The sequence below is a fragment of the Prinia subflava genome, chromosome Z (assembly GCF_021018805.1).
Source record: "Prinia subflava isolate CZ2003 ecotype Zambia chromosome Z, Cam_Psub_1.2, whole genome shotgun sequence".
In the NCBI taxonomy this organism is placed as follows: domain Eukaryota; kingdom Metazoa; phylum Chordata; class Aves; order Passeriformes; family Cisticolidae; genus Prinia; species Prinia subflava.
The window spans coordinates 39,554,479-39,579,402 of NC_086283.1; the positions used below are offsets into that span (position 1 = coordinate 39,554,479).

Genomic DNA, 24,924 nt, shown 5'->3' on the forward strand with positions numbered 1-24,924 from the left:
TGGATGAAATACACAAAGGAAAATCAAATCAGAAGCACCAAAAGAAGAACCACTGTCTGTGTTGGCTTCTGATCTAACAGCTGTTTGCTCTAAAACAAAGGGCATTGACTCTCAAGCAACCTCTCTTTTGTAGAGTGGATCCTTCTTGTTCCTTTTTGTCATTTTATGTTTCTCATTGCACTTCCCTTGGAATATATTTTATTTTCCAGGAAAGAAATATTCTTTTTCTTTGGGACCACAGCCTCTCTCAGGGGCAACAGAACAAACTGAAACAGAAGTTCCATTTCAGTATGAGGAAAACAAACCTTTGACTTTGAGGTTGACAGAGCATTGGAATGGGCTGCACAGAGAGGTTGTAGAGGATCCATCTCTGGAGATATTCCTAAGTCACCTGGTCACTGGGTGAAGCTGTTCTGGCAATGGGGCTGGACTAAAGGATCTGCAGAGGTCTCTTCCAACCATCTGTTTAGTGCTACTCTGCTGACTAGCTATGTGGGCAGTTGGCTAGCTCTGTTACACCAGAGTGCCATGAAGGGACAACTGCATCAGAAGTGGAAATAACCTGCTTTTGGCAGTACTCCTTTTGGGAGTACTCTTTTGAAAAGCAGTCTTTCATCTTGTCAATCAGGTTTCTTAAGACAGCATTTGAATCTTATCAAAAATTTTTAAAGTTTTGCAGTACGAAAAGGGTGAAAACATCTCATTGATTTGTGCATTTATTTGGGGATATAAGGAACAAGCAGGAGATAAGGCATAAACTAAATACAGAAAGAAGAGGTTCATGAGGCCACTTTCAAAAGTGGCAGGAGAAAGTATGGCTGAACAGAACCACTGTGAGCAGGTCTTCATTACAGTGCAGTAATTTTTCATGAATGCAATTGCTTATTATCAATTATATGCTTATATTTTTGCTGTAGTAAGCAATCAGAAGATAGCTCTTTTCAATAAAAATGGATAACAATTTAAAACAATCTGATTAATATTACAGAGCCATAAGCAGAAATCAGCAAAATTAGGCCTCTTTTATGCCTGTGTAATGAAAAAGAACATAGTCATAGAATTTTCAAAGAGGCATAAGCTCCAACAGTGTGTGAAGATTGAAACTGCAATTACAGCATAAAATATCCAACTCATTATAGAAAAACTTGGGGATATTTTCTAGTGTCAATATCCAATAGAATGGAGGTATTTCCTTTTGCAACATGTCTGGTAAAGGTTTAGAATTGTTTGAATGTTTTATTAATAGTGATGGATTTAATAGGCTTTAAATATACTGTATGGTACTTGCACTATTAGCTGTGATTTCTAAATTTCTTCATACAATCACTGAGCACAGTTTTTTCCATTCTATTTAAAAATCTAAAGTGCATACAGAGTTTAAATCTAGATCTCACTGAGTCAGTTTTGCTCTCCTGTGAATTGCTTCAAACGTTTTATAATAGATTCTATTAATGGGGCATTTGGGCCAGGACCTCTCCTGCCTGGCTGATACTCAGTGCCTGGGGGTCGTGGGTCTCTGCACAGACTGAGGGCAGTGTGTCTCAGTTTGAGGGGGAGGTGAATTTTTCAAGGAGTTGTGGGCAAACAAATCAATGGTCAGGTTTGAATATTAGCACTTTCAGTGACCACTGAGGTGTTAGACACACCTCCGAGGACACAAGGAGTTAAAAGCAGGGACTCCCAGAGGGTTTGCGTTTTTGGGTTCCAGTTTCAGCAGGGAAACATCTCCTCTTCCCTGCCCAGTTACTAAGCTGGGTGGGGGAGGGGAGCCACGTGGCTGGGCTGAGGAGAACCACGCAGCCGGGCTGAGGTGAACTGGGGCCCCAGGGGGGGAAGAGAATGGACAGGACTGGAGCTGAGCTGGCCCCATCCAGGATGGAGGGGTGGAAAACTGTGGAAGTGCCTTCCGTCAGTCTGTTCTCCCCCCCACCTCCACTCCGCTCTGGGAGAAGGTGCCCAGCCGTGTGGGAGTTGCCGAGCCTGGGAGTGCCTGAGCCTGCAGCCCTGCCGAGAGATAGAAACTGTTAACCCTTTCTGAGGCAAAAAGAAACTTTTTTCCAGACATTGATTTTCATGACTAGTAGCTTCAGAAGAGAGAGAGAGAGAAACAGCTTGGGACTGAGAAGATAAAGCCAGAAGATGAAAAGAATCCTGGATGGGCAAAGAATGAGAAGAGTGGCTTTTTAGGCTGAACTTTTCTTGCATAATGTTAGCCGTAGACTGAACTTGAGACTCTTTTGAATATAAACTGCATTTTGGGGTGGATGTGGCCAGCTCGACTTGCTGCAGTGGAGCGAACAGAGAAGAGAAGAAGAGGGTGTGGTGGTGCCCTCTGCCCTCAGAGAAGAAACCCTCGGCCCCAGGGGAAAAATGGGGAGAGGCCGGCATGCAAGCATCCTTAAAAAGAGCCCTGTATGCAGCTTTAGCCCATGGACAGTGGTGAGAGCACTGGACATGGAGAAGAGAGTGTCACCATGGCAGCCAGGCAGTAGCTGTGAGTGACACAAATACACATAAAGGGTGGACCTGTGTTTTTCTGAAGAGCAGTCTGTAGTGTGAGAAAGACTCCTCTCTCCCTTGCTGAATTGAAGATTAGTTTTTTGAGTGGTGATTGTTTGATTTAAAACCCAAGGTTTTGGTCTACAGAGGGTAATGTGTAGGGAGTAGAAATTGGGAAAGGAGAAGAAATGGTCTGAGAAGTTTTCATTTCATTTCTGGTTTTGTGTGTGTGTGTGTGTGTTTAGAGTTTTCCTTTCTATTTCTGTTCCTATGTAATGTAATAAAGTTTTTGTCTTCTGTTTTCAAGTTTTGGGCCTGCTCTGCTCTGTTCCTGATCACATCCCACAGTAGTTGCTAAGAAAAACATATACTTATGGGTGCATTAACATCTGGCCAGTCCAAACCCATGACACAGTGTCTTTTCATTTTCAAGCACTTACAGAAGTAAAACTAAGCACACATCCTTGTGACACACACAGGACACTGACATGGCTGGAGAGTCACACTGGCACTGCACAATACCCCAGGGCTCCCTGCTCTTCCTTCCAGGCTGGCAGGCAGAAGATGCCCGGTGCAACACTCTGGGAACACTCTCCAGGTTCATGAGCATACACGTGTTCATGGAGCCTCCTCTGCCTGCTTGGTGCACCTGTCCCAATCCCAGACTCCCTCATCAGACCCATGTGTCCTCAACTTGCTGGCTGGTCCACATGGAAGTTTGCTGGTGATGGCCACGTGCACCCCAGCTACACCAGGTTTGCAGAGAACACAGACACTTCATCCATGTGCAGCTGGCACCGCTGCACAGAGAGACTGTGACCTGTGGTTCTACTGTGGCAACCAGCACTGATCCCCTCATTTGCTTCACTCATGCAGAGCCTCCTCAGCAGCTGGTTTTGGGAACACTCAGCATTCCCTTCCCCTGACAGGAGGTTAAGGAACACTACTTGCCACACTGATGACCCTGAATCACAGAATCATTGAAGTAGGAAAAGACTTCTAAAATCATTGAATACAACTGCTAACCCAGCACTGCCAAATCCACCACTACACCATGTCCCTCAGGTCAGATTCCACCACTTCCCTGGGCAGGGTGTTTGAATGACTAACTACTCTTTCAGTGAAGAAATTTTCCCTCATATCCAATGCAAACCCTCTGACATAAAGCCCCTCATTCCAGTAATTGAAGAAAGTGACTGAGACCTCCACCACTCGCTCCAGCAGCTAACACCACAGGCCGGGGACATCCACATTCCTCATCAGCCCTCCAGCAGCTGGCACCCAATCCTTTCATAACACTCCCCCACTATCTGGCACTGAGTCCTTCCAGTATGCACATGCATGGGACAGACAGTGAGATTACATGGAGAAGGAGGTAAGAGAAGATTTAATGGACTTAAGACCTGGGGAATCAGCCTTAGGAATCTGCCAGACAAGCATATGACCCACCATGGTTTACATGTGACCGGCCCCTTTTCTGTCTATTTCTCTTTTCCTCCCCTGCACATTGCCCCATTTGCAAAGACCCACCAACTCCTCTACAACATTCTGGACCCTAGGATTGCATCCTTATCAGTTGCAAAGTACCATTTGCCCATAGTTTCTTAATAGCTGTTCAGTGTGACTGATGATGTTGGCTTCTTCTCCTTGTCTCTATCATGATTTGCCTGTCAGGTTTGGGTCTCCGTATATTTTGCCTCCCCCTTCTCCTTATTATCCCATTTGACAAAATCCTTGAAGAGAAAATCATACTGGAATAAAAGATCCTACACCCCACCCTTACCATTTTGTGTGACTCATCAGTTTTGGTTCTTACCTCTGCCTCCCTTGTCATTGGTCAGAAGAGCTTCTGTCTCTCTGTTCCTGTTTATGACTTCCTCCTTTTCTTAATATCCCCTTTTGTATTGAGAAAGATTAGACACTTTAAAGGAGCAGACATTCTTCTACAGATTCTTACAATTAGAACAAGACTGATAAAATTACTGTATCTGTGTTACAAAGGAATATAGAACAGAATATAGCAGAAAACATTTTATTTTTAAGTCATACAAATAAAAAACAATCCCCATAGCTGTACTGGAAATAAGACTAACAGTGTCAAACAGGACAATTCTGAGAGAATGTTTATCAATACTTTAAACCACAGAAATTGTATGACATACAGTAGCAATAGTACTGTGCAGGTATGAATCTCTGTAAATGCTCTTCCTTTATTTACATTTATAACAATTGTGCTTTTCCCTACACAAAGTAACAGTGCCCTTAAAAATAAATAATGTGCAATTTCAGATTTCTATCCTGAAATATGCTAATCTAGATCCCCATCTAAATCCTGGACACAGCTCTCCCAGGAAAGTCACCACAAAGAGTGCTTAGCACTTTGCTAGATCAACCACTAAAAAAGGTACTGAACCTGCACCTGTTTTTCTTTAAATTTCAGTCAATTAGAGAAAAAGTACTGACCTCAAGCACTTGTTGCTTATATTGTTTAACAAAAGAATAATACAGTCATTATTACATCAGACTCAGATTTGAAAGGTTCAGTAGAACTTATATCTGGAGAGTGGCTCAGAGCTGTGGAAGAGAACTGTCCCAAAGCTGAAAAGTTAACAATCAAACATTTATCTATTATTTGTATGAAAATAAAAGACTGTCACAGAAACATTAACATGTATCTTAATAAGCAATTTACAATCCATTTATCTCAATGGAATCAAGTTATTTAATGCAAAGCTGCCATAAGCTTTGGAAAAATATACGTGTTCTGCTGCCTTGATTTAGTTTCCAGTTCTTATTTTTTAATGTACATTTAGGAACTACAGCAGGCAATTAATATAGCTGATGAGAGGACAAATTTGAGAAACACTTTGAACACAACTGATTGGCATTTCAGTTGTTCTTCACCAGGGCAGATAACATTACAACATTAGGGATCTTTCCTTTTATCCTACTGCTTTGTATTAGTTGTTGATAGTGTTGGATTTTGAAAGTGGCAATTGTAATATAAATTGATTATCTGCTCTGTGCTGTGGCAGCAGAGGTGTGAATGAGGATAAACAACAGAAATCACCCAAGGTAGCTATGAAGGCTTAAGCTGTTGACTACTAACCAGTGAAGAACCACAAAGTGAAATCTGTTCCATGCTGAAGTCTCTACACAGCAGTTAAGACTTTGCTGCAATGCCCTGGGTCACCTTTAGGGAAAAAGCCACACAGTGGAAGTAATCGTGTTTCTCCATTTAGATCCTGGGGTACATTATCAGAAATGCTCCAAGAAGGTACAGAAAGTACAAGGTACAAGGGAAAGGTAAGAAGGGTGTCTACAATGAGTACATTGCTACAGCTTCCCAGTTGTAGAGTGCAAACAACAGGGAATGTCCTGGGCATATCTCACCTCAGGTCGCCTTAGAGCAAGCACTAACTGGTGGTCACAAACCATACCAAAACAATTCGTAGCACAACAAACCACCCACCAGGCAGCCTCCCAGAACCTTTGGGCTCCACATGGACGCAGGTCTTATACAAGAACAACAGTGTAAAATGACCCCTAGTACTTGCGGAAACCTACACAGTCAAGGACTAAAACTGCTGCTTTCCTCAGAGAATGGTTTGAGACCCATTCCTCACTGTATCACACCTCAGCTCAGGATAAAGTGAGACAGGTGAAAGAACAGGTGGACTGGTGTGGAGTCCCATTGTTTTGGTAGGGTGCTGAGTGCTGTGAGAAGGATGAGTGTGGATGACAGTGGAGTGCCCTGAGCCTATGGCTCATGGTGTCCAAGAGTGCAATACTGAAGGTAGAAAGCCTGCAGAACATGAGGTTAAGGCCCAGTTTTGAGGAGGGATGGAAAAACTCTGTTGTCTTTGAAGCAGGTGCATGACAAGACACTGTCATGTCTTGTGCCAAACCAAGTAAGAGAAATTCAGTGATAGGGTAAATATCTGGACTCCATGGCTCATGTACTAAAGTTAACTTCACTTGCAGAAAATCAAATGTGAAGCGTGCAAACCCAATGTTTAGGCCAAGGTTTAATATTTCTGCTGACATTTAAAGGCAAATTTTCTCACCTTTCTATTTACATAGTATTATTTTCATTTATTCATTTGCACAAATAATTTTTTTACTTGCAAGGAATAAGACAGTCCCCATTGACTCAGCTGTCAGATACGTAATCAGTTGGCATATTCAAACCTTCCACAGGTGAACAAAATCACCTGTCAGTTAATATTTTACACTACTTGAGCATGCTGTTTGTTGATGGCCTGACACTAGAGAGAAGAAAAGACATTCCCAGAAGATAAAGTTGAGCAGATGTTTCTCTGAGCTTCTGAGAGACTGGCAATCTGTGAATTTTTTATTTCAATTTTGTCAAAGTATATGAAATATGCTGTAGAAGATCAACAGCAGCAAAACCCTAACAGCAAGAACAGGAATATGCTCACGCTTCATCAAAGAAATAACCTTGTATTAAACTGAAGACATACACAGTGAACAAATAGCACCCTCTGGTTTATCAACAACAAATTAAACATATTTCAGTCTGCATGGCTGTTTAGTTCCTCATGATGCCTTGGTTTCAGTGAGTTTCGTGTTAGGACCACTTATTGCACATTAGCATTTGGCCAAAGTAAACTGTCCTAGGTAGGAAAGTCTGGTGAATAAGGAAAGATGTTACTGTGTCTTACATGTAACAGAACCGACTTTCTACTTTCTGTAATATTTGGCTGCAAGGCAGTGATTTAGCTACCAAATTTGATTTTAAAGGTCAGAGATAACTGCAGATCTCCAATCATGCATGAAGAATACATAAACTTAAGAGGAGAAAATGGGTAATAAAAAGAGCATTTTCAGCTAGAAAATGTTTGTGAGAGTGATGATACATATGAAATTGTTCAAACTAATTCAAAATTCAATAGATACACTGAAAATCGTATTTGGAGATCAGGACCTAATGTAGCTTTGAAAACATAACAAGAAAATATCCATACATTATACCTGCATGCCTGCTCCTTAGCCAAGCATAACAGGAGAGATGTGAAACCATGCTGTTACCATTTATGTGCTCCTTTAGCACTAAAATATATCACAGGATGACAAGTTTTTTTTCTTAATGTATGCTGTACTGACACTCCACCCTCTCCTAAGCTCCTGTAATTTCTTGTGGTTTTTTTTGGAAAGAAGGAAGTGAAAGAACACTTGGTTTTTTTTGATAAACAAGAGTGATGATCAAAAAAACACTGTGAGATAATGCAGCTCTGTGTTATTTCAGTCAGTTACACATCAGAACATCTAGATAACACAAAGAGGTATATTAAATAAAGAGATCATTTAACAGCATTAGAAGTTTTAAAGAACTGTATGATCTGCATTAATTGGCTAGGTCTTTTTTTTTCCTTTAGTTTCATTGTCACCTGAGTTTCTTTAGACTTTTCCTTTCTACCAAGAATAAAACTCTGTGTGTGTGTGTGTATATATATATATTTGAATGCATGAAGTAATTACTTTACTCCTGCAGATTTTTCTGAAGAATTTTCCATGCGAAGTCAGTAAAGAGGCTTTGATTTGAGATGCTTAAAAAATATAAATAACAAAGAATATGTTCCCTTAAGTAGCAAAGAAACATAAATCCACACTATTTCTCCAAGATAAGGAAAAAATATGTATAAAAGTAATCTTTGGCACCAAAAACAAGTGCATCCTCTTGTATGTCTTCAAATCTGTACAGGAGAGAAAAACTTCTCTTTAAGTCAGATCAAAATGATATCTGCATTGTTTCATGTAACAGGTACTGACAACAATAGCTAGAAAAACAATTGGGATTTTAAGGATTGTGTGACAGTAGGATATAACACAATAACACTTGATAAAATATTTGATGTTCCCCTCCACCCTCTCATGCTTACAATTTTTTTTTCCTTAAGACAATTCTATAAGATAAAAAATTTCATTACTCATAACATCCTTGAAATCTTGTAAGGGCTCCAAAACTTAAAAGCAACAAAACCAAACCAATGGATAAGAAAAACTGCAACAAAAGCTGAGGTTATAATACAGTATCAGAAACAGTTCTCTGACTGAAGGCATTTACTGATTTGTTTGACGTTACAGACTTCTCTTTCTTTACTCAAATCCGTCATGGTATTTTCTGCCAAAGCCTGATTTATTTACTGAAGTAAATATTCCATCCACTGGGTATTCTTGTGTGGGCTGTCTGATCACTGTTGCAAATTGGCAGGCTCTTTTTCTTCTTTAATTCGTGATGAATGTGTCACTGCATCCTGTAAACACTACTGAGCATACATTCAAGCTTTGTTCTTAGTGAAAGTGGCACTTACTTGAACCCTTGCAGTCAAAATAGTTTAGTTATATAGCACTTTACAGGTATAATAGCTCATTATGTACTTCTGATATAACACCTTTTTCCAGTGACTTAGTGGGTATTGAAACAAATCCCCACTGTGGTCCCATTGCCATTCCACATCATCTTTATGACGAGCTGCATATTCTGTATTTATTGTACTTTACATATGTTTTATTGCTGGATGCATTTCCCTGTGGTTAATTTAAGTGCTCCTCTATTATGTAACACATACAACGTTTTAAACTCTAATGGCATCCTATGAGGACTGGCATTAGAAAAGTACCGATACTTCAGATCATCATAATAGTGATACTTGACTGGTTTTCCATGTAAATCCTTTGGGAATGGCCAAAATCCATACAGGTGAATTTCATCACAAAATCTGGTGGCAAGTGTATACATGAGGAGACCAGTGCTGGGTCGTTTAATGTGGACCTTGTTTGTCAGCCAATAGCTGCAAAGAAAGAAAAAGTGCATTAAGAAATACATACAACTTCACATGAATAAATCCTGTGAATTTATTTTATCTACTATACATTAATTCTGCCCTATGAAAAGGTGAAAGTCTCCTTTTCTCTGAGATCATAATGACATTGCTCTGATGCAGTGTCTTTATTCCTTCTGGAAGAGGTTAAGGGAGACCTTATTTAGCACAGTGTTGGAAAAAACCTGGCCAACTAAGGGACTTAGCTCAGGCTTTTATTCTGACACAAAATCATGTCTGCAGAAGACTGTAGTTAACTTTCTTAGACAGATCAGGGAACAGTCTCTTGGTGCAAAATCTGACCTGTTATGGTCCAATTCAAGTGATCAAGTGAGCCCTATGCTGAATGTTCAACAGGCCTGGTGGTTACTTCACAGATTGCTTGTCTAAATAGAAAGCAAATGGAAATGATAAACCTAACTTAGGCAAGTCAGTAGTCAGTAGACGAGAAGCTCTATTTTCTAGCTTGTGATTAAACACATAAAACCACCTGTTTGTGAAGGCAGTCTCCTGATAAGCAAAACCTTACACTACCAATTTTTAAAAGGTTTTGTTTTGTACTCAAACATTCACTGGTCTGACTGAGGCTACAGGACAGTTCTCCTGAGACAGTACCAAGAAGTCTGGGTCTGACTTCAAAAGCAGTAGAGAGTTTTCAAAGACACAAATGGAAACTTAACTGGATTCAAGCATGTAGCACATGTTGGTACCCTCAAAGTCTGTCACCAACATTGTTCCACACCTCTGGCCTTTAAAATCAGAATGTCATTAAAATAGTGCCAGCTGTTACTGGTAAAACTCTTCCCCCAGGTCTGATTCAATAGAAAGTCCACTAGTACTTTATGGAAATAAAAAGGTCACTTAGATTCTTAAACCTAGTCATTCTGCTGATCCAGAGGAACAGCAGCCATGCACACAGCTGTACTGATCAGACTGTGGAAATGTGTGACTGCAAATAAGGGAAGTAAGTATTACTTAGCATTACCACACAAATGTAAAACCATTGCAATGTGCCACAGTACTCTTAGTTGTAGGTTGTGAAATGCTTCTACCACAGTCTACGAAGAAGGTCAAGGGAGATAAGCCTCATGAGACCAGAGTTAACTTTGTTTGAAATGGGATTACAATAAGACTGGAACTTAAAATTATACATCCAATTATAAAGGCATCAACGATGTAGCAGGAGGATTGTCCCACCCCTTAGTATGAGACAAGACTACAAAATTATGTCTTTAATCAAAGCTTAATGTATGTTAAAAGCACCAGATCATATGATTAATAAAATTTCCCATCCCATTGAAACTGGCCTTTTCAGTTTCATTCTTTACCAAAATCATAGCTTTGAATCACAGACAGGTATCCATATGAAAGCTGGTTTTGTATTTTTGGTGGATTCTTTAGGATTTTTCGTTCTGTTTTGGGGGTTTGTTTTGGGTTTCTGTTGTTCTTGGCTTTTTTTGTTGTTGTTGTTTTTGGTTGTTTTGTTGTTTTGTTTGGGGGTTTTTTTTTTGCATTATACTCAAGTTCATTTTTTGAAGGACCTTGCAAGCAGAAAACATTTCTGAGCTGAGTAACTGCTTCTCCAATTCCAGCACAGGGAATGACTCAGGATTTTGCTTGGCTGTAAAAACAGGATGGTAAACAGCATATTTAAGGAGCAAATGCAATTGGGAATGGATACATCTACAAATGACACATGAATGTATCATTTTTCACTGTCTTCATAAACACCATTTTTTAGGCATAACATGCTAAACAGTTCGCTTCTCACTCTGATAAACTGCAACTCTGTAAAACAAGATAAACCAAAGGAAGGACTTCACTCCAGAAAATAAATGTTTGTTTAGGAAAAGTTGCTGGAGGAAGAAATCTGAACACTTTTAAGCACTTCACATCACAGGTACAGCAGAACAGATTAAAAAGCTAATTACTTAATTTTTGTAGTAACTGGCAGCAGTCTCTTGAGAATTTGGTACTTTAATCTCGAGCAGTCATCCATTTACGTGAGTGTTTCTAGCCAAACAGCAGTCAAAACTATGCATCTGGTACTACAAGGAATCACTGCTATCATTCCAGCTGAATTTCACCCTTCCAGGAATAGGATGCTCATGGCAGAAAATTAAATTAGTAAACAGGTAAATATTTGAAAAGGACTCTACATCTTACTTAAGCATTTCTGTCCAGAAATAAGTATGTAATGAAAGACTAAGATGCAATGAAGATCCTCTTACAATTTAAGAGTATAAAAGCATATCTTCTCTTCCCTATAACACAATAGAGGTGTTATACAAAACAGAAGTGTAACTATTTGGTATTTCCTAAAATTGGAAAGGTATCTAAACTCTCCCTCTCTATATTGAAAACAGGTTGGAGGCACTCAGTACTCTAGGCTGATTCTTCCTAAAGATCACTTATCTCTGCACATTCCTGGCTCCCAACATCTGCTTGAATTAATAGAATTGTTAAGTGGTGACACAAATATCAAGTAGTCTTTGTGATTTTTGTTCTGAAAGATACATGTCAACTTTTCAGTCACTCAGGTAGCTGTTCTAGTCTCAAACTGAGGAAAGGCTGATTAGGGTCAATTGATATTGTAGATGATTTAACCAATAAGCATCTTTGTACCTGTTTCTAGTTTCTGGAGTTTTATTATAGCTTTAATTCAAAGCATAAAGATACTCTCCCGATCTGCTTTTCTGGGATGCACTAATTTTCTGTTTAACTAAGATTACATCATGAAGGAAGCAACAAACTACAGGATGGAATGACAATCTCCTGTTTCTCATAACTAATCTCTAGATAGTCACCCATTACCAATTCCTGATTTTCCATCTGGATAAGGAATCAGCTTAACTGACAGGACTGGGAGGATCTCACCATGTTAGAAAACGGTCATCACTATGAAGTCTGTAACTGGCCACGTAGCGCAACACTACAAGCACTCGTTTTCTTGATGCCTCATGCTAAAACAACTCCTTTGTGGGGCCTGAAGGGTGAATTTATTGAAGATTAGTGAATATGCCATAAATAAACACTCTTTAATTCTGTAATTTCTGTGACTTGAAGTTGAGTAACCTGAATTCAAAGAGATCTCACTTCGAATTACTTTAAAATATATGGCTGATGGTAATGTACTAATGACACTGGCAAGATACCATGAACTTCGACTTATGTTCAAAAGTTAAAAGTAATCTCTAAGGGTAAGTGAAAAACAGCAGAAATAGAGAGTATGTTGAAAACTTTCTGCAGTGAATGGAAGGTCAGATCACTACTTAGGTTCATGTGTCGCATTTTATAAAGCTGCCAGTAACAACTACCATGTTTGCAACAGGTAACTATAACACCCCACAATACACTGTAAGAGTTAAGGGTCACCCTGCTGACAACAGGGGACTGCTAAAAATGCCTCTTCCGTGAAATGAAGGGGTATTTGAGCAGGAACTGGTTTCTGTAACAATGTCCTTGTGCTCCTACTATCATTCTGTTTATTTTCACCTCAGCTCCTCACCCCAAATCCAACCATCCTTGCCTCCAAAACTTCTTACCTGCTTCAGATATCAGGTAGTTAGCCATGGCCACACATCTGAGATCTCTTTCGTACAGTCCAATATGAATCTCTCTTCTGCAATCCTTTCTTTTTACATTTCAAATAGATTTTACATGATTTAAAAATCTGAACAATGATATCTTGCATGTTTCACTGTATTTTACAGTAAAGAATGAAAATAATCAAAGACATTTTTGGTATTTCTGTTAGTATTGGAAAGAAATAATGTCCATAATGGATTTGTGCCAGCTTTATTCTAGTATTTTCTGATGCTTTAAACTTACATGTTTTTTTCATCTTTTTTTTATTGTTATTACTTTAATGAAACCTAGTTCTTATATTCAGTTTCACACCATAAATAAATGACATTTTAAAATTCTATATGTAAAAATATATTTTTGTCACAGGTCCTTCTTTGTCTCTACTAAGATTATACAAAAAACTATAAAAATTATATAAAAATTGATTTTTAGTTGAGGTGTTGGTACAAAATGTAAACATCTCAGTAATAACTGTAACTGACTTTTACATGAATCATGAGATTATTTCTATGGGAAGGAATGTCAGCAGACCTCTGACCAACCTCTGACAGATCTCAGTCCAATCTCTTTCTCCAGTCAGGGTTCCTCAGCCATTACTGGCTGGGCCTGTGCTCCAGCCCACCCACCTTTGCAGCTCACTGTTCAACTTGCTTCAGTTAGCAAATATCTTTTGTGCTTTACGGGGCCCAAAGGTGCTTGAGTGAGAAACTAAGTTTAAAAAAGCAATGAAAAAAGTGAACATCTGCCCTGATGAATATAAGATAAATACATTATTTACAACCATAGCACTGTTAAAAGATTACTTTGACACTTACATTTGTCTTTGAGTTTACTGAACCTCAATATTTTGGCTTTTAAAAATACTGAACCTGTTTCTACCAAATCAAACTATCACCTATAGTTAAATATACAGTCAAATCCATGACACTTTCACCTGTATCTAGTAAGATATCCTCATTCTTATGAAAATGGAGCGTTCTACTGCCAGCATGACTGCTGAAGGAATGTCAATCGAATAGCACGTTGCTACCTGATAATGACTTCCTGCAGCTATTGACAAAAATGGAAGTAAAATAAACACATAAAACCAAAGACATCTGTTTTAAAAATAGTTAACATTAAAATGATCTTCTGACAAGACTCTATTACAATGACTAATACATGCAACAATTTATTCCAATCATCATTACATTATATGAATGTTGGGGAATTCAAATTACAATTGTTTATCCTGCTATGGTGGAATAGATGACTTCTGACTAAATTAAAAAAAGAGATGTGCTTTCTCATGGCTATGTTCAGAGTGCAGTGTTGCCTCAGACAAAGAAAATTAGATACAATGGTTACATTCAAATACCAGGTAATTTAGTGTACTTAGCATCTTTATTTGCCTTATCTACAGATTCCGTAAGATGTCACAGCATAAACAGATTCAGAATTTGGTTGCATATATTTCAATGGATTTTGAATTCCTTGTTCTGGAAAGGGCTGAATCTGAGGAAACATATATGTTGAAACTCTGAATAGCTCAAAAGGTTATATACCAAAGCTCTCTTTCTTGAGATGTCCAAGCTGATGTCCAAGCAAACCTACTCAACACACCTGGCTGTCACTGAAATTCTATTCCTTTTACAGACAGAGAGAATATTTGTAAAAAGAACTTCCTGAGAAATCACATATGGTATTTGAGAAGTTAATATATTAACATAAATAGGAAGGTAGGGGGAAAAAGATTTTGAAAGACAACAAAACATTTCAGTGTTACTCAAGAGTGTCTCTGTGAGAAGCTAGAGGATGTATATTGTCTGGATTACACTTCCTCAAAAAATAATTCAGAACAGGACAAGACAGCGAGTAAAGCAACATACACTATTAGAAGGATAAAGTAACTTCTGTATGAGAAGAGAATAAATAGAGTAGTTTGAAAAAGAGACACCTAGGTGGAAAAATGGAAAAACACTCCAAAATGATGAAGTCGTGAAGATGGCAAATAGGAATTTAATTACTACTTTAACATAAGCACTGTAATATAAAAAGCTATGGACTATGGATGTAAAGTCATTTATTAGTAGGTCTGAAATAAACAGTACTGAAAGTACTTTTACACAATACAACACTGAACTGGGAATTCATGGCAACAGGATGTTTTGGAGGCCATTGGCCAACTGACTAAAAACCCACAACTTGCCAATGTTCATAAACTCAGTGGTGCTGATGAAGCTCCTGCTCAAAGGTTTGCTAAGCTGCTGGCAATGGGAGCATACATCACAGAGTAATCTTTCCTCTATTTCTAATTTCTCTTCTTCTGTTTCTTCTGTTTCTGTGTTGGCACCTGGCACTGGTAAGACTACGGGCTAGCAAGGGATCTCTCTTAAATAGCCACTTTTATGTGCTTGGACCCAACATCTGTTTTCTAAAGAAAACAGATTGTGGATATTTGTATTAGGACTAATATCTTCCTCAATTTCAAAGAACAAATCCTTTTCTTGAGCTTTCTTTCTTGTCATTGGTGGCATTAATCACACCAATGATAGGAACAACTCTTCAATTTACCCTCTCAATTAAAAATGGACTACTTGTCTTTTTCTTACTGAGATATGCTGTGCACAGGATACTGCACACAGAATCTAAAGTGTGAAAGAGTTAAAGTGTTAATGACAACACAGAAAATGTAACAGCCAGCACAAAAGCACTGCTGAGTGTTTGCGCATCTACTTCAAAGTTTTCAGTGTACAATATTTTCAAAGAGCATACATAAAAAATCTCTTTCATTAAAGGGAATAAAGCACTTTATGAAGAGCTGAAACTCCATCAGAGCTCTACCAAAAAATCAGGATTCTGTCCTGCTCTGATCTGCCTCTTTAGTAGTTAGAAATGTTCTCTGTGACACATCACACTACAGTACAACAAGGGTAAGTAAAGGCTACTTACTTATGTTTCTTGTGAAACTTGTGATTTTGAGTATCCATCAATATATTTTAAAAATTATTCAAGCGCTCAGGAATTCAATTATGAATCTCATGAAAAAGAGACACAAACCTTTGCTAGTAAATATGGTTAGTCTTCTACATGCAAAAAACCATTTTCAAGAGTGAAACATAGCTTAATTTTAGAAGAAGTCATCTATAAATAATTTGAGATTACAGTTGCTCTAGATGTGCACACAGACACATAGCAAAGGTGCAGTGAAACAGACCTAGAGTACATTCTACAGGCTTAGCAAGTCAAAAGAGAAACTTCTGGAGAAAAGGTTTTCCTTTCCTGACAGATCAGCTCCTTACTGAAATATGATGGAAAGAGATAGATTTTCCAGCGAGGTGTTCCATGTCTAGCTTATTTCTGTGACATACTTGGACAATAACACATGCCAACAGATGCTGCAGATAATGCAGCAAAATATGGAATTCTATGAATTATAGAATCACAGAATTGATTCACTTGGGAAGGACCGTTACAGATTAATTAGTCCTCTCCCCCTGTTCTTGGTAGGGAGATATTTCACTAGATCACACTGCTTAAAGCTCCATCCAACCTAGCCTTGAGCAATTCCAGTGATGGGACATCCGCAACCTCCCTTAACAGCTCGTTCCAGTATCTCAACACCCTCATGATAAAACACTTCTGCCTTCTGTCTAATCCAAATCTACCTTCTTTCAGCTCAAAGCCACTGTCCTCTGTCCTGTCTTTAACAGATAGGTAAAAAGTCTCTTCCTCCCTCTCCAGCTTTCTTGTGGGCTCCCTTCAGGTACTGGAGGGCCACAATAAGGTCCCCCTGGAGCATTCTCTTCTCCAGGCTCAGCAAGCCCAGCTCTCTCTGCCCCTCTTCAGAGGAGGGATGCTCCAGCTGCCTGATCATTTCTGTGTCCCTGCTCTGTACCACTGCAGCAGGTCCTTGTCTTTCTGCTGAACACTCCAAAGACAGATGCAGTATTCCAGGTGGGGTCTCAGCAGAGCAAAATTGGGAATTCATTGAGAAGGAACTCCCTCAACTTGCTGGCCACGTTCCTTTTGATGCAGCCCAGGATACAATTGGCTTTCTGGGCTGTGAGCGAATATTTCCAGGTCATCTACACATGAAGACATGTTAATGTTTCCTTCAGTTTAAGAAATTCTAATCTCTCAAAAAATATTTTCTACAATTTTTTTAAAATCAATTGGTAGAAACAATTCTATAAACTAAAACCCACCAGTGATAACCAACAAGATTGCACCAATTTCTCTTTTACTTCCCACACAGACATTATAAATTAATAAACTAACTTCACAATTATAAAATGAAAGTCAATGAGCCAGTGTGCAATTTCAAATCAATCTGGTTTTGATTAATACAGACTGAACTTGTATCAAGGGAACTATTTTTTGTTATAGATTTGTTGAAAATTGCTAGCATTTCTGGGCTTTTTTTCCCCTTTACAATTCCAGCGGTTAAGATGACTATTTATTATTTTGTATATTTTTATCTTGTTCCATGGAACAATTTAAAAATATGGAAATATTAAGGACTAAGATAAAACCTTAAAGGTACTGGAGAATACTTGAACAGCGTGACTGGTAGATGTAAAAATGGTGATCAAGAAGCAAGCATATGACTTTATAAGGATTTGAAATGTCAGACAGGAGATGTTTTTAGATGCTACATAAACAGTTGAATCTAAGTGAAATACAATGTCTGTAGCAATATACAGTAGCAATAATAAAACACAAAATAAAAAGTATCTGATAAGTTAGGAAGAAATAGAACCATCAAGTTGAATATCAAATCTAAGCAACTATTTGCCATAATTTTCTAGTCCTCCTTTCTCCTTTGTTTCATCCTTCCTGCATGAAACCTAAGAAGATAAACTATTTAGCTATGCCTGCAACTATAAAGCACAGCTACAAAAGAAAAAACCTTGCCTAGAAAAGCTCTGTGGGATTGCCGTTCTGGAAAGCACACTGGGCCCAATTCTAAGAAAACACTTATAAAAGGAACACAGTTTTAAATATTTTAAGTAAATAGGGCTACAAATGGTTTCAGAGGAAGTCAATGGCTTTTGCTGCTCTTGTATATAGGTTGCAAATATTACTTTTTTTCTTCCTATAAAGGGTACTGGCATGAGTTTGGATTAAACAGAAGCAATGAAGCAAAGGGATGATTCATAATCAGATTGAAGATAGCACAACAATATTTTATTAGTTTTAAAAATTAAGTTTTTCTATGCAGTAACATAAGATTACCTACCACTATTCCACACACAGAAACTTATGTAAAGGTAGGAGAAATAAGCTTGGAAGTAGGAAAAAGTGTCAGGCAAAAAAAAATTGCCTAATGTGTAGTGTACAGAAAAGCTCCAGCATTTCCTAATGTGAGAAGGCAGTCACAGGATAGAGATATTTTTCAGGTTTTAGGACATTTGTAGCCAAAGCTTATATTTTGACTCATGTTCACGCTAGGTCTGTCTTAGAAGCAGACTCCTCCACTGAAGAAGTAGTTTGGCTGTGAGTGGCAGCAACTTCTAGAAAGAATTCCTTTGCTCTGCACTCATCCTCTAGGGCTTCATTTCCATCTAGGGGCGGCACAAGAGACATGGCTACTCTTCCCTACTACTGGAACATTTTATGGACCTATAGGTTGATCCAGACGAGCAGTGATGGCTGATTGGCTTCCTTGGCAGGGTTTTTCTCTGTGGCATCAGGAAGGTTGATACCAGCAGCCATCCTCAAGCTGAAAGACAGTGACACAAGCCCACTCTGTGATCTCTTCCATTTTTGGAGCTAACTGAGAAATCTGAACCCAAGAGTATACCCCACCTGGCCCACAGGGACAACTCTGTTGGCAGAGTTGATAGGCAGGATGATAAATAAACAGCCTATTTTTTCTCAGGCATATTCCCTTCTTGAAAGTGCCTTTATTACATTTCTCAGAGTAGCTATTCAAGCCTCAAAAAGACTATTGAAGCAATCCCTTGACAGGAAACCTTGATAATGGCTTAGGGCAGCAAAGGTACCACAGTCAAGAAATTAATTTGACCCATGTTCTGCACAGTAACTTGGTTATATAGCACCAATGCCATTGGGTATGCAAAACCAAATGCTCATACTGAGTGTGAATTTCTGTGCTTTGTCCAAATGGGTCCTGGGGTTCTGACTTTTTCTGGGAATTGGTGAGGGCATAACAAAAATTACATTATATTTCATTAAAAATTACCACCAAAAATCTATTTCCCATGCCAAGATAAGCAAATGGAGTGAAAGAAGAATTTGGTTTGTAAAAAGAGTGCAACTCATTGGATGAAACTCTTCAACTGTATTAGCGAAAGCGTGCTTGGGAAAGCCATGTCAAATCACGAACACGGAAAAATCTGCTGCTGGAACAAGGATACAAATTCAGTTAAAGGATAGCAGATTAGAAAAGAACTATGTAACTCCAGTGTAAAGTTATAACAGTAATGTGTATCAGAGTGACTGGAGACATTGCTAAGTGCTTTGAAATCCATAGGTAACTTCGGATTAAATTCATAAAATACGGATTTCAAAAGCTTCCATTAAATTCGAATATTTTATGAAATAAAATTCACATTATAAAGTATCAATTCTTCATATTTTATGTAGGCATTACAACAACTTATAATTGATTAGCATTTTTCCTATGAAAATCTGAACAGAGTATTACTGGAGGGGTGTAATTAAAATTAGTAACTTGCCGTATATCTAGCTTTCACCATTAGGCCTAGTCTTTCCTACTGAGTGAATATCTGTTCTTATGCTAATGGCCAATGAATATATTTCTGTGTATTTTTTTTCTATAACAGAAAAAAGTCCTATCTAATTTTTTCTCTTTTCAAAACAATGCAAATACAGACATGTTCAGAAGAAAAATCTAATATATGAAGAATAAGAATAAAATGCAGTGTCCACTATGCACAGTAGAGAATTAGGAAGACAGTAATTGGAGGCCCCACTCAAATTGTTAAATTCTGCCTTTGTCATTCCGGAATATTTTATCTGTTGCCTAGAACACTGTCTTAGCATGACTTTATGATGCTTTTATCCCCAAACATCTGTTTACGCTGGGTATTATGTTCTGCACCTTTAATACTGGTTCTGAGAGCAAAAGCAGGGAGAGAAGCAGCGCAGTTTGTTTGCAGAAACTGCACTTGCTTCCCTGCATTCCTGCCCCCAGACCGTGTTGTCTGCAGCATAGACAGACAGTGGGAGAGAGCTCTCCTTTGCTTTGTCGTTGTTTTTTGGCTAGCTGAGGTGGAGAAGTTCCCTAGACTGTATTTTTTCTTGGACCTGTTCAAACCTCCCCTGGACTGAAAACCCAGAAGAACACTGGGAGCTCACACCTTTGGCCTGGGATGCTGCATTCCAATGCTGGAGGGACTGATGAGAGACTGAGTGAGCTGAGCTACAACCCACAACAAGGACTTTCTGAATTTGCCATCTCTCGGCAGTGAGAGGTTGTATTGTTTATTATTATTAATTTTTTTTATGCTTGTGAATATTTGGTTTGTTAAATAAACATGTTTTTTCCACTTTTCTCTGAGGAAATCTTTTCCCAAACCAGTTGGGGAAGGGGCCACTTGAATCTGCAGGACCCCATTCGGAGGTTTCCTCCCAAATTTGCCCTCAACCAGGACAAACATCCATCCCACCAGCCTATATTCCTGAAAGACCATTTTCTAAAAACTTACATCACCTGTTAAATCTACCCTAAAAAAGAAAAACCTTGGTAGGAAAAGTTGTGTTGCATTTTCATTCTGGGCCCAATCCTAACAGAACAACTATAAATGTTGGCAAAAGAAAACAACTCCATTTTAAGTAGGGATACAAATGGAAGTATGTTTGAGAGTCAACTGCTTTTAAAGGGAGTCAGCATGGGGTTTTTTGATCCTTGCAATGGAATATTATATTACGTGTCCCTGAAATAGGGCAAAATTTAGGAAGATGATCCCAGGATGAGTACTCTGCCCTAATCTGAAAGCATTGCATTAATGGCATTGATACTGAAACTAATGTTGAAAAGCAAAACCTGTAAATTTAAGAATATGTTCAGGATGCTCTTTGCTCATTGGACTATAAGCAGTTTCAAACTGCTTTCAGCTTGTGCCCAGCCGCCCTTTACAGCTGAAGTCAATAATACCTAACATCAGGTCTGGATACAGTAAAACAACATGTTCAGTGCTATGCTACTTGTTAGACTAACTTCAGTTAAGGAGAAGAAAATCATGTCTTTTTGATTTAATCAATACAAACTGAAATCTCCTGCTTAAAGATTATTACAGAAAATATGCATTACAGGACCTTAAATTTGATCAGTGCAATGAACCAGAGCAGATTAATCAGATACAAACGCTATTGATTTTACTGTCTGTCTCAGAGTGATTTATGATGATAGTCTATTCCATGATCCTCTGTTTTATGCCCAAAAGTGGTTACCGTGTCTTCAAGGCCCAGGACTGAGTGTGTGCAGGGCTGGGGAGGGGGAAGCTGAAGGGGTTTTTGGTGGGCATTTTTGAAGGCTCACTTCCCGTGGTGTTGTGCAGTTCGGTCCTGCTTGGCTAGCTTGGTTTCATTGGCCGAGGCTGAAAGCTTTCCCCTTGCCCGCCTTGGAGAAGCTGCAGTGGAAATCTTTCATCTGCCTCAAGGGGAACTCAACAGCTGCAGGTCTGAGAATGGAGTGGGACTGGTGAGAGCAGGCCTGCCCTGTTCTACCCGAAGTCTCAGGGAGCTAAGGGAAAAAAAACACATCCAGAGGCTCCAGAGCAGGTTTTTTGCCTGCCATGACTGCTGTGGAGAGGAGGTCGATGCCAGAGAGCCACAAGGATTTTGCCTCCTGCTGGAGATCCTCTGTGGAAGCTTCACTTCGCTCAGACGGAAAGCTATTCTTGAACCATGTGTTGGAAAGGAGTACTTCTCCAACGTTTACCCCATTCTGGGGGCACTTTTGGGTTTTCACTCCTCTGCAAGTCTGGGGCGGAACATGAGTTTTGACAGTTCAACGCTGTTCTTCTTCCTTGTCTAGGTATCTTGCTGTTAATAAATGGTTGGGTTTTTTGTACTTTTTTCTATTAGTATACATCTACTGATGCAGGGACATTGTTAAAACTCATCAGAGGAGACTACTCATTACTCATTACTCCTCTCTTAAATTTGGCTCAAAAGTGAGACATCATCATAAATCCCATGGTTCTCATTGAATTAACCAACCAATAGAGACAGGCTTCATAGAAACAAAAGTAATACTACTTCAGTAAATGAAGGAGGCAGAAGTTACTCCTTAGGATAAAGATCACACAAAACCTTTGAACAGTCAAAAGCATTCACTGAAGCATGTGTTGAACAATATGTTTGAGCAGAATTACTTTGCTGCATCACAGCTTAATGTGGAACTCAAAGTGGCAGATTGCCTTACAAAATCCATTAAATATGAAAAGCACACTTAAACAATACAGAGGAGTCCATATGTCAAAGGACCAGTGTCTTTAAAGAACGAATGAATGAATGAATGCTCACTGTTCACATCCTATTCAATTCTAGCTCATTGCAAACAATGCCAATCAAAATGCCCATTAAATATCAATGGTATGTGACTGGAGTTCTGCCACGCCCATCAACTGGTTTCACAAGGACATGCAATACACCAAGGAAAAAACAGTTTTCAGCCACTTCAACAATCTATCATAAACAAATATATGACACCTATGTGTAAGGCTGCAGATACCACAACTGATTTTACAAGCAATAACTTCCCAAGACAAATTTCTGTGATTTTCAAGTACGAAGATTAATGGCTGTTTTTTTTCCACAAAGATCTTCTGTCTTTAGCTTGCTTTCTGATGTGACAGCCTTCTGCATCATCCTCTCTTTCGACTAGATATGAGAGGAGCACAGAGAAAAATGACAAAAGATTTTGCCATTATTGGCTACTATTAAAAAAATAGAAATGTGTCCTCTGCATTGTACAGTTTGCTTTATTTTCTTTATGTGGGTTTCATGCACTTTAAATCTGCACTGCATCAATAGATGCATACAGTAGGTAGGTATCTACTATTTTTCACTTTATTACTGTAGTTATATATCAAATAAAGTAAAAAATGAATCCTGAACCAAATCATATACTCACTTCACTAGACTGAAAGATTAAAACAAAGCAAAAATTTAAAAAAGAAAAAACAAGGTTGTGTAAATTTAAATAATTTAAAATTATTTTAAAAGCAAATAGTTCTTATTTCATGGATTAAAGCCTTTAAAGAAAATCTGAGCTGTTTTACTGCTACTTACAATGGTATCTTCATATACTGTCAGTGGCTTTACTAAGCTACCATCAACAATGAGACTAACAGTCATTTGAATTGAGATCTTCAGTCTTAATTCAAGCCACTCAACTTCAAGTCATCAGTGCTATAGAAATAAACTGTGTTTACACATTGGCACACTTCCCAGATATTCTGTGCCCAGAACTTGCTTTGCATATTACCAACAAGTTCATAGAATTTGAAAACAAAACCAGAAAGACAGATTTCCTGTTCTCTTTCACCTCTGCTTCAGAGAATGATCATCATACCAAAATAGCAATCTCATGATTTAACTGAAGGATATCTGTGGCATAATTTTGTGCTCTTCACCAGGCTTTATTATTCTCACTGGTGAGAAGCCTACTGTTCTTTAAACAGATCCATTTGGAAAAGATTTAGATACTAACAACAGCAGAGAGCTGACACTAACAAATGCATGAGCCTAATCTTCCTCTACCCATATCCTCTCAAACCTGTTCTCTCTCTCCTGAATTCATCCAGTATATTTTCTAACAGAGCCAACAAGCATCATCCCTCTGAGTCTACTCCACAGAGAAACATCCCCAGGGGAAACCCACAAACTACAGCAAATCAACTCCTCTTTGGAAACCCACGACAAATCCCTTGCAGGCAGCAGAAATCCCAGCTGCCACCAGAGATCTAGAGGTCAAGCCTGCATTTTGTTTCCAGCACCAGCAGCAATACTCCTGCAGCAGGCTGAGCTGCCCTCTCTGCTTGGCAGATATCTCATTTTTCCACAGCACAGCTCTCTGGGTTTCACACACCCAACACCAGTGGATGCCTTTTAGAATGGAGAACATACTGCAGCGTGGAGGGAGGGCTTCTCTCCTTGATGTTGTCTTTATCAGACCTCAAGATTTCTCTTTAATGATTTTTCAATGACTGCTAGCTTTGCAAAGGAAGGTAAAACTTAACACTGAGATTGTTTTCTGAAACCTTTTTGTCATTGAGAACTATGTTCTGTAAACCACCTTCTTCCTACTGCATTTCAATGCTCTGTCCATTATGGACTAAAGGGTGAAAAAGGCAAGGCCTCACATGTAGAGTTTGTGCCACACATGAATCTTTCTACTGCCTTGTTAGCCCATCTGTATGTTACATTTCCTCTGGGGCTAAATAATCTGATAGAAGCATAAGATGTGCCACCTGTTGGTTTCAGTATGACTGTGAAACACCCACTTACTTCTCCTCTGCCAATTCTGCTAGTGTGCCCACACTTAAGATGAAAAAAAAAAAAAAAAAAGGGAACAAAAACCCCCACCTTGCGAGCCTCCAAAATGTTCTGAAACCACAGGCTGCACTTGTTTCCAGGGAGGCCCTATCTCAGATTCTTTTACAGGTCTTCTTTTCTTGAAAAAGAAAATGATTACTCATCTCCTTTGGAAAATCCCCTGTATTCCAGAGGTAGACAATCAAGTACAAATAAATGTGAAATGAAAAAGCAAGTTCTAGTGATGACTTTTGGTAAGTCCATTTTCTTTGACTACTTCACTAAAGATATGATACAAAAATGCAAATTATGACACCTGGTTCTAAATACAGACTAGAAAACATCAATAAGCTGTTTCCACAGTGCTCATGAGGTATAGGAACTATAGTATTTCTATACAGAAATACTGCTTAAAACAAGTTAGAAATGAAAGTAATTATTTTTTACACATTATAGAAGTAACTATTATTTTCCTAATTTT

The 24,924-nt window shown here is 38.7% G+C and overlaps 1 protein-coding gene across 2 annotated transcripts in view; it reads right to left on the reverse strand.

The window, feature by feature from the left end:
* Nucleotides 1-4,526: 4,526 nt before the first annotated feature.
* Nucleotides 4,527-24,924, reverse strand: part of ST8SIA4 (ST8 alpha-N-acetyl-neuraminide alpha-2,8-sialyltransferase 4) — a 53,401-nt gene continuing 33,003 nt past the window's right edge. For both annotated transcript variants that reach the window (XM_063423165.1, XM_063423164.1), the window contains one exon: nucleotides 4,527-9,314. In XM_063423165.1, the coding sequence (XP_063279235.1) occupies nucleotides 9,032-9,314 (283 nt within the window). In that variant the 3' untranslated portion in view covers nucleotides 4,527-9,031. The remainder of the gene's footprint in view (nucleotides 9,315-24,924) is intronic.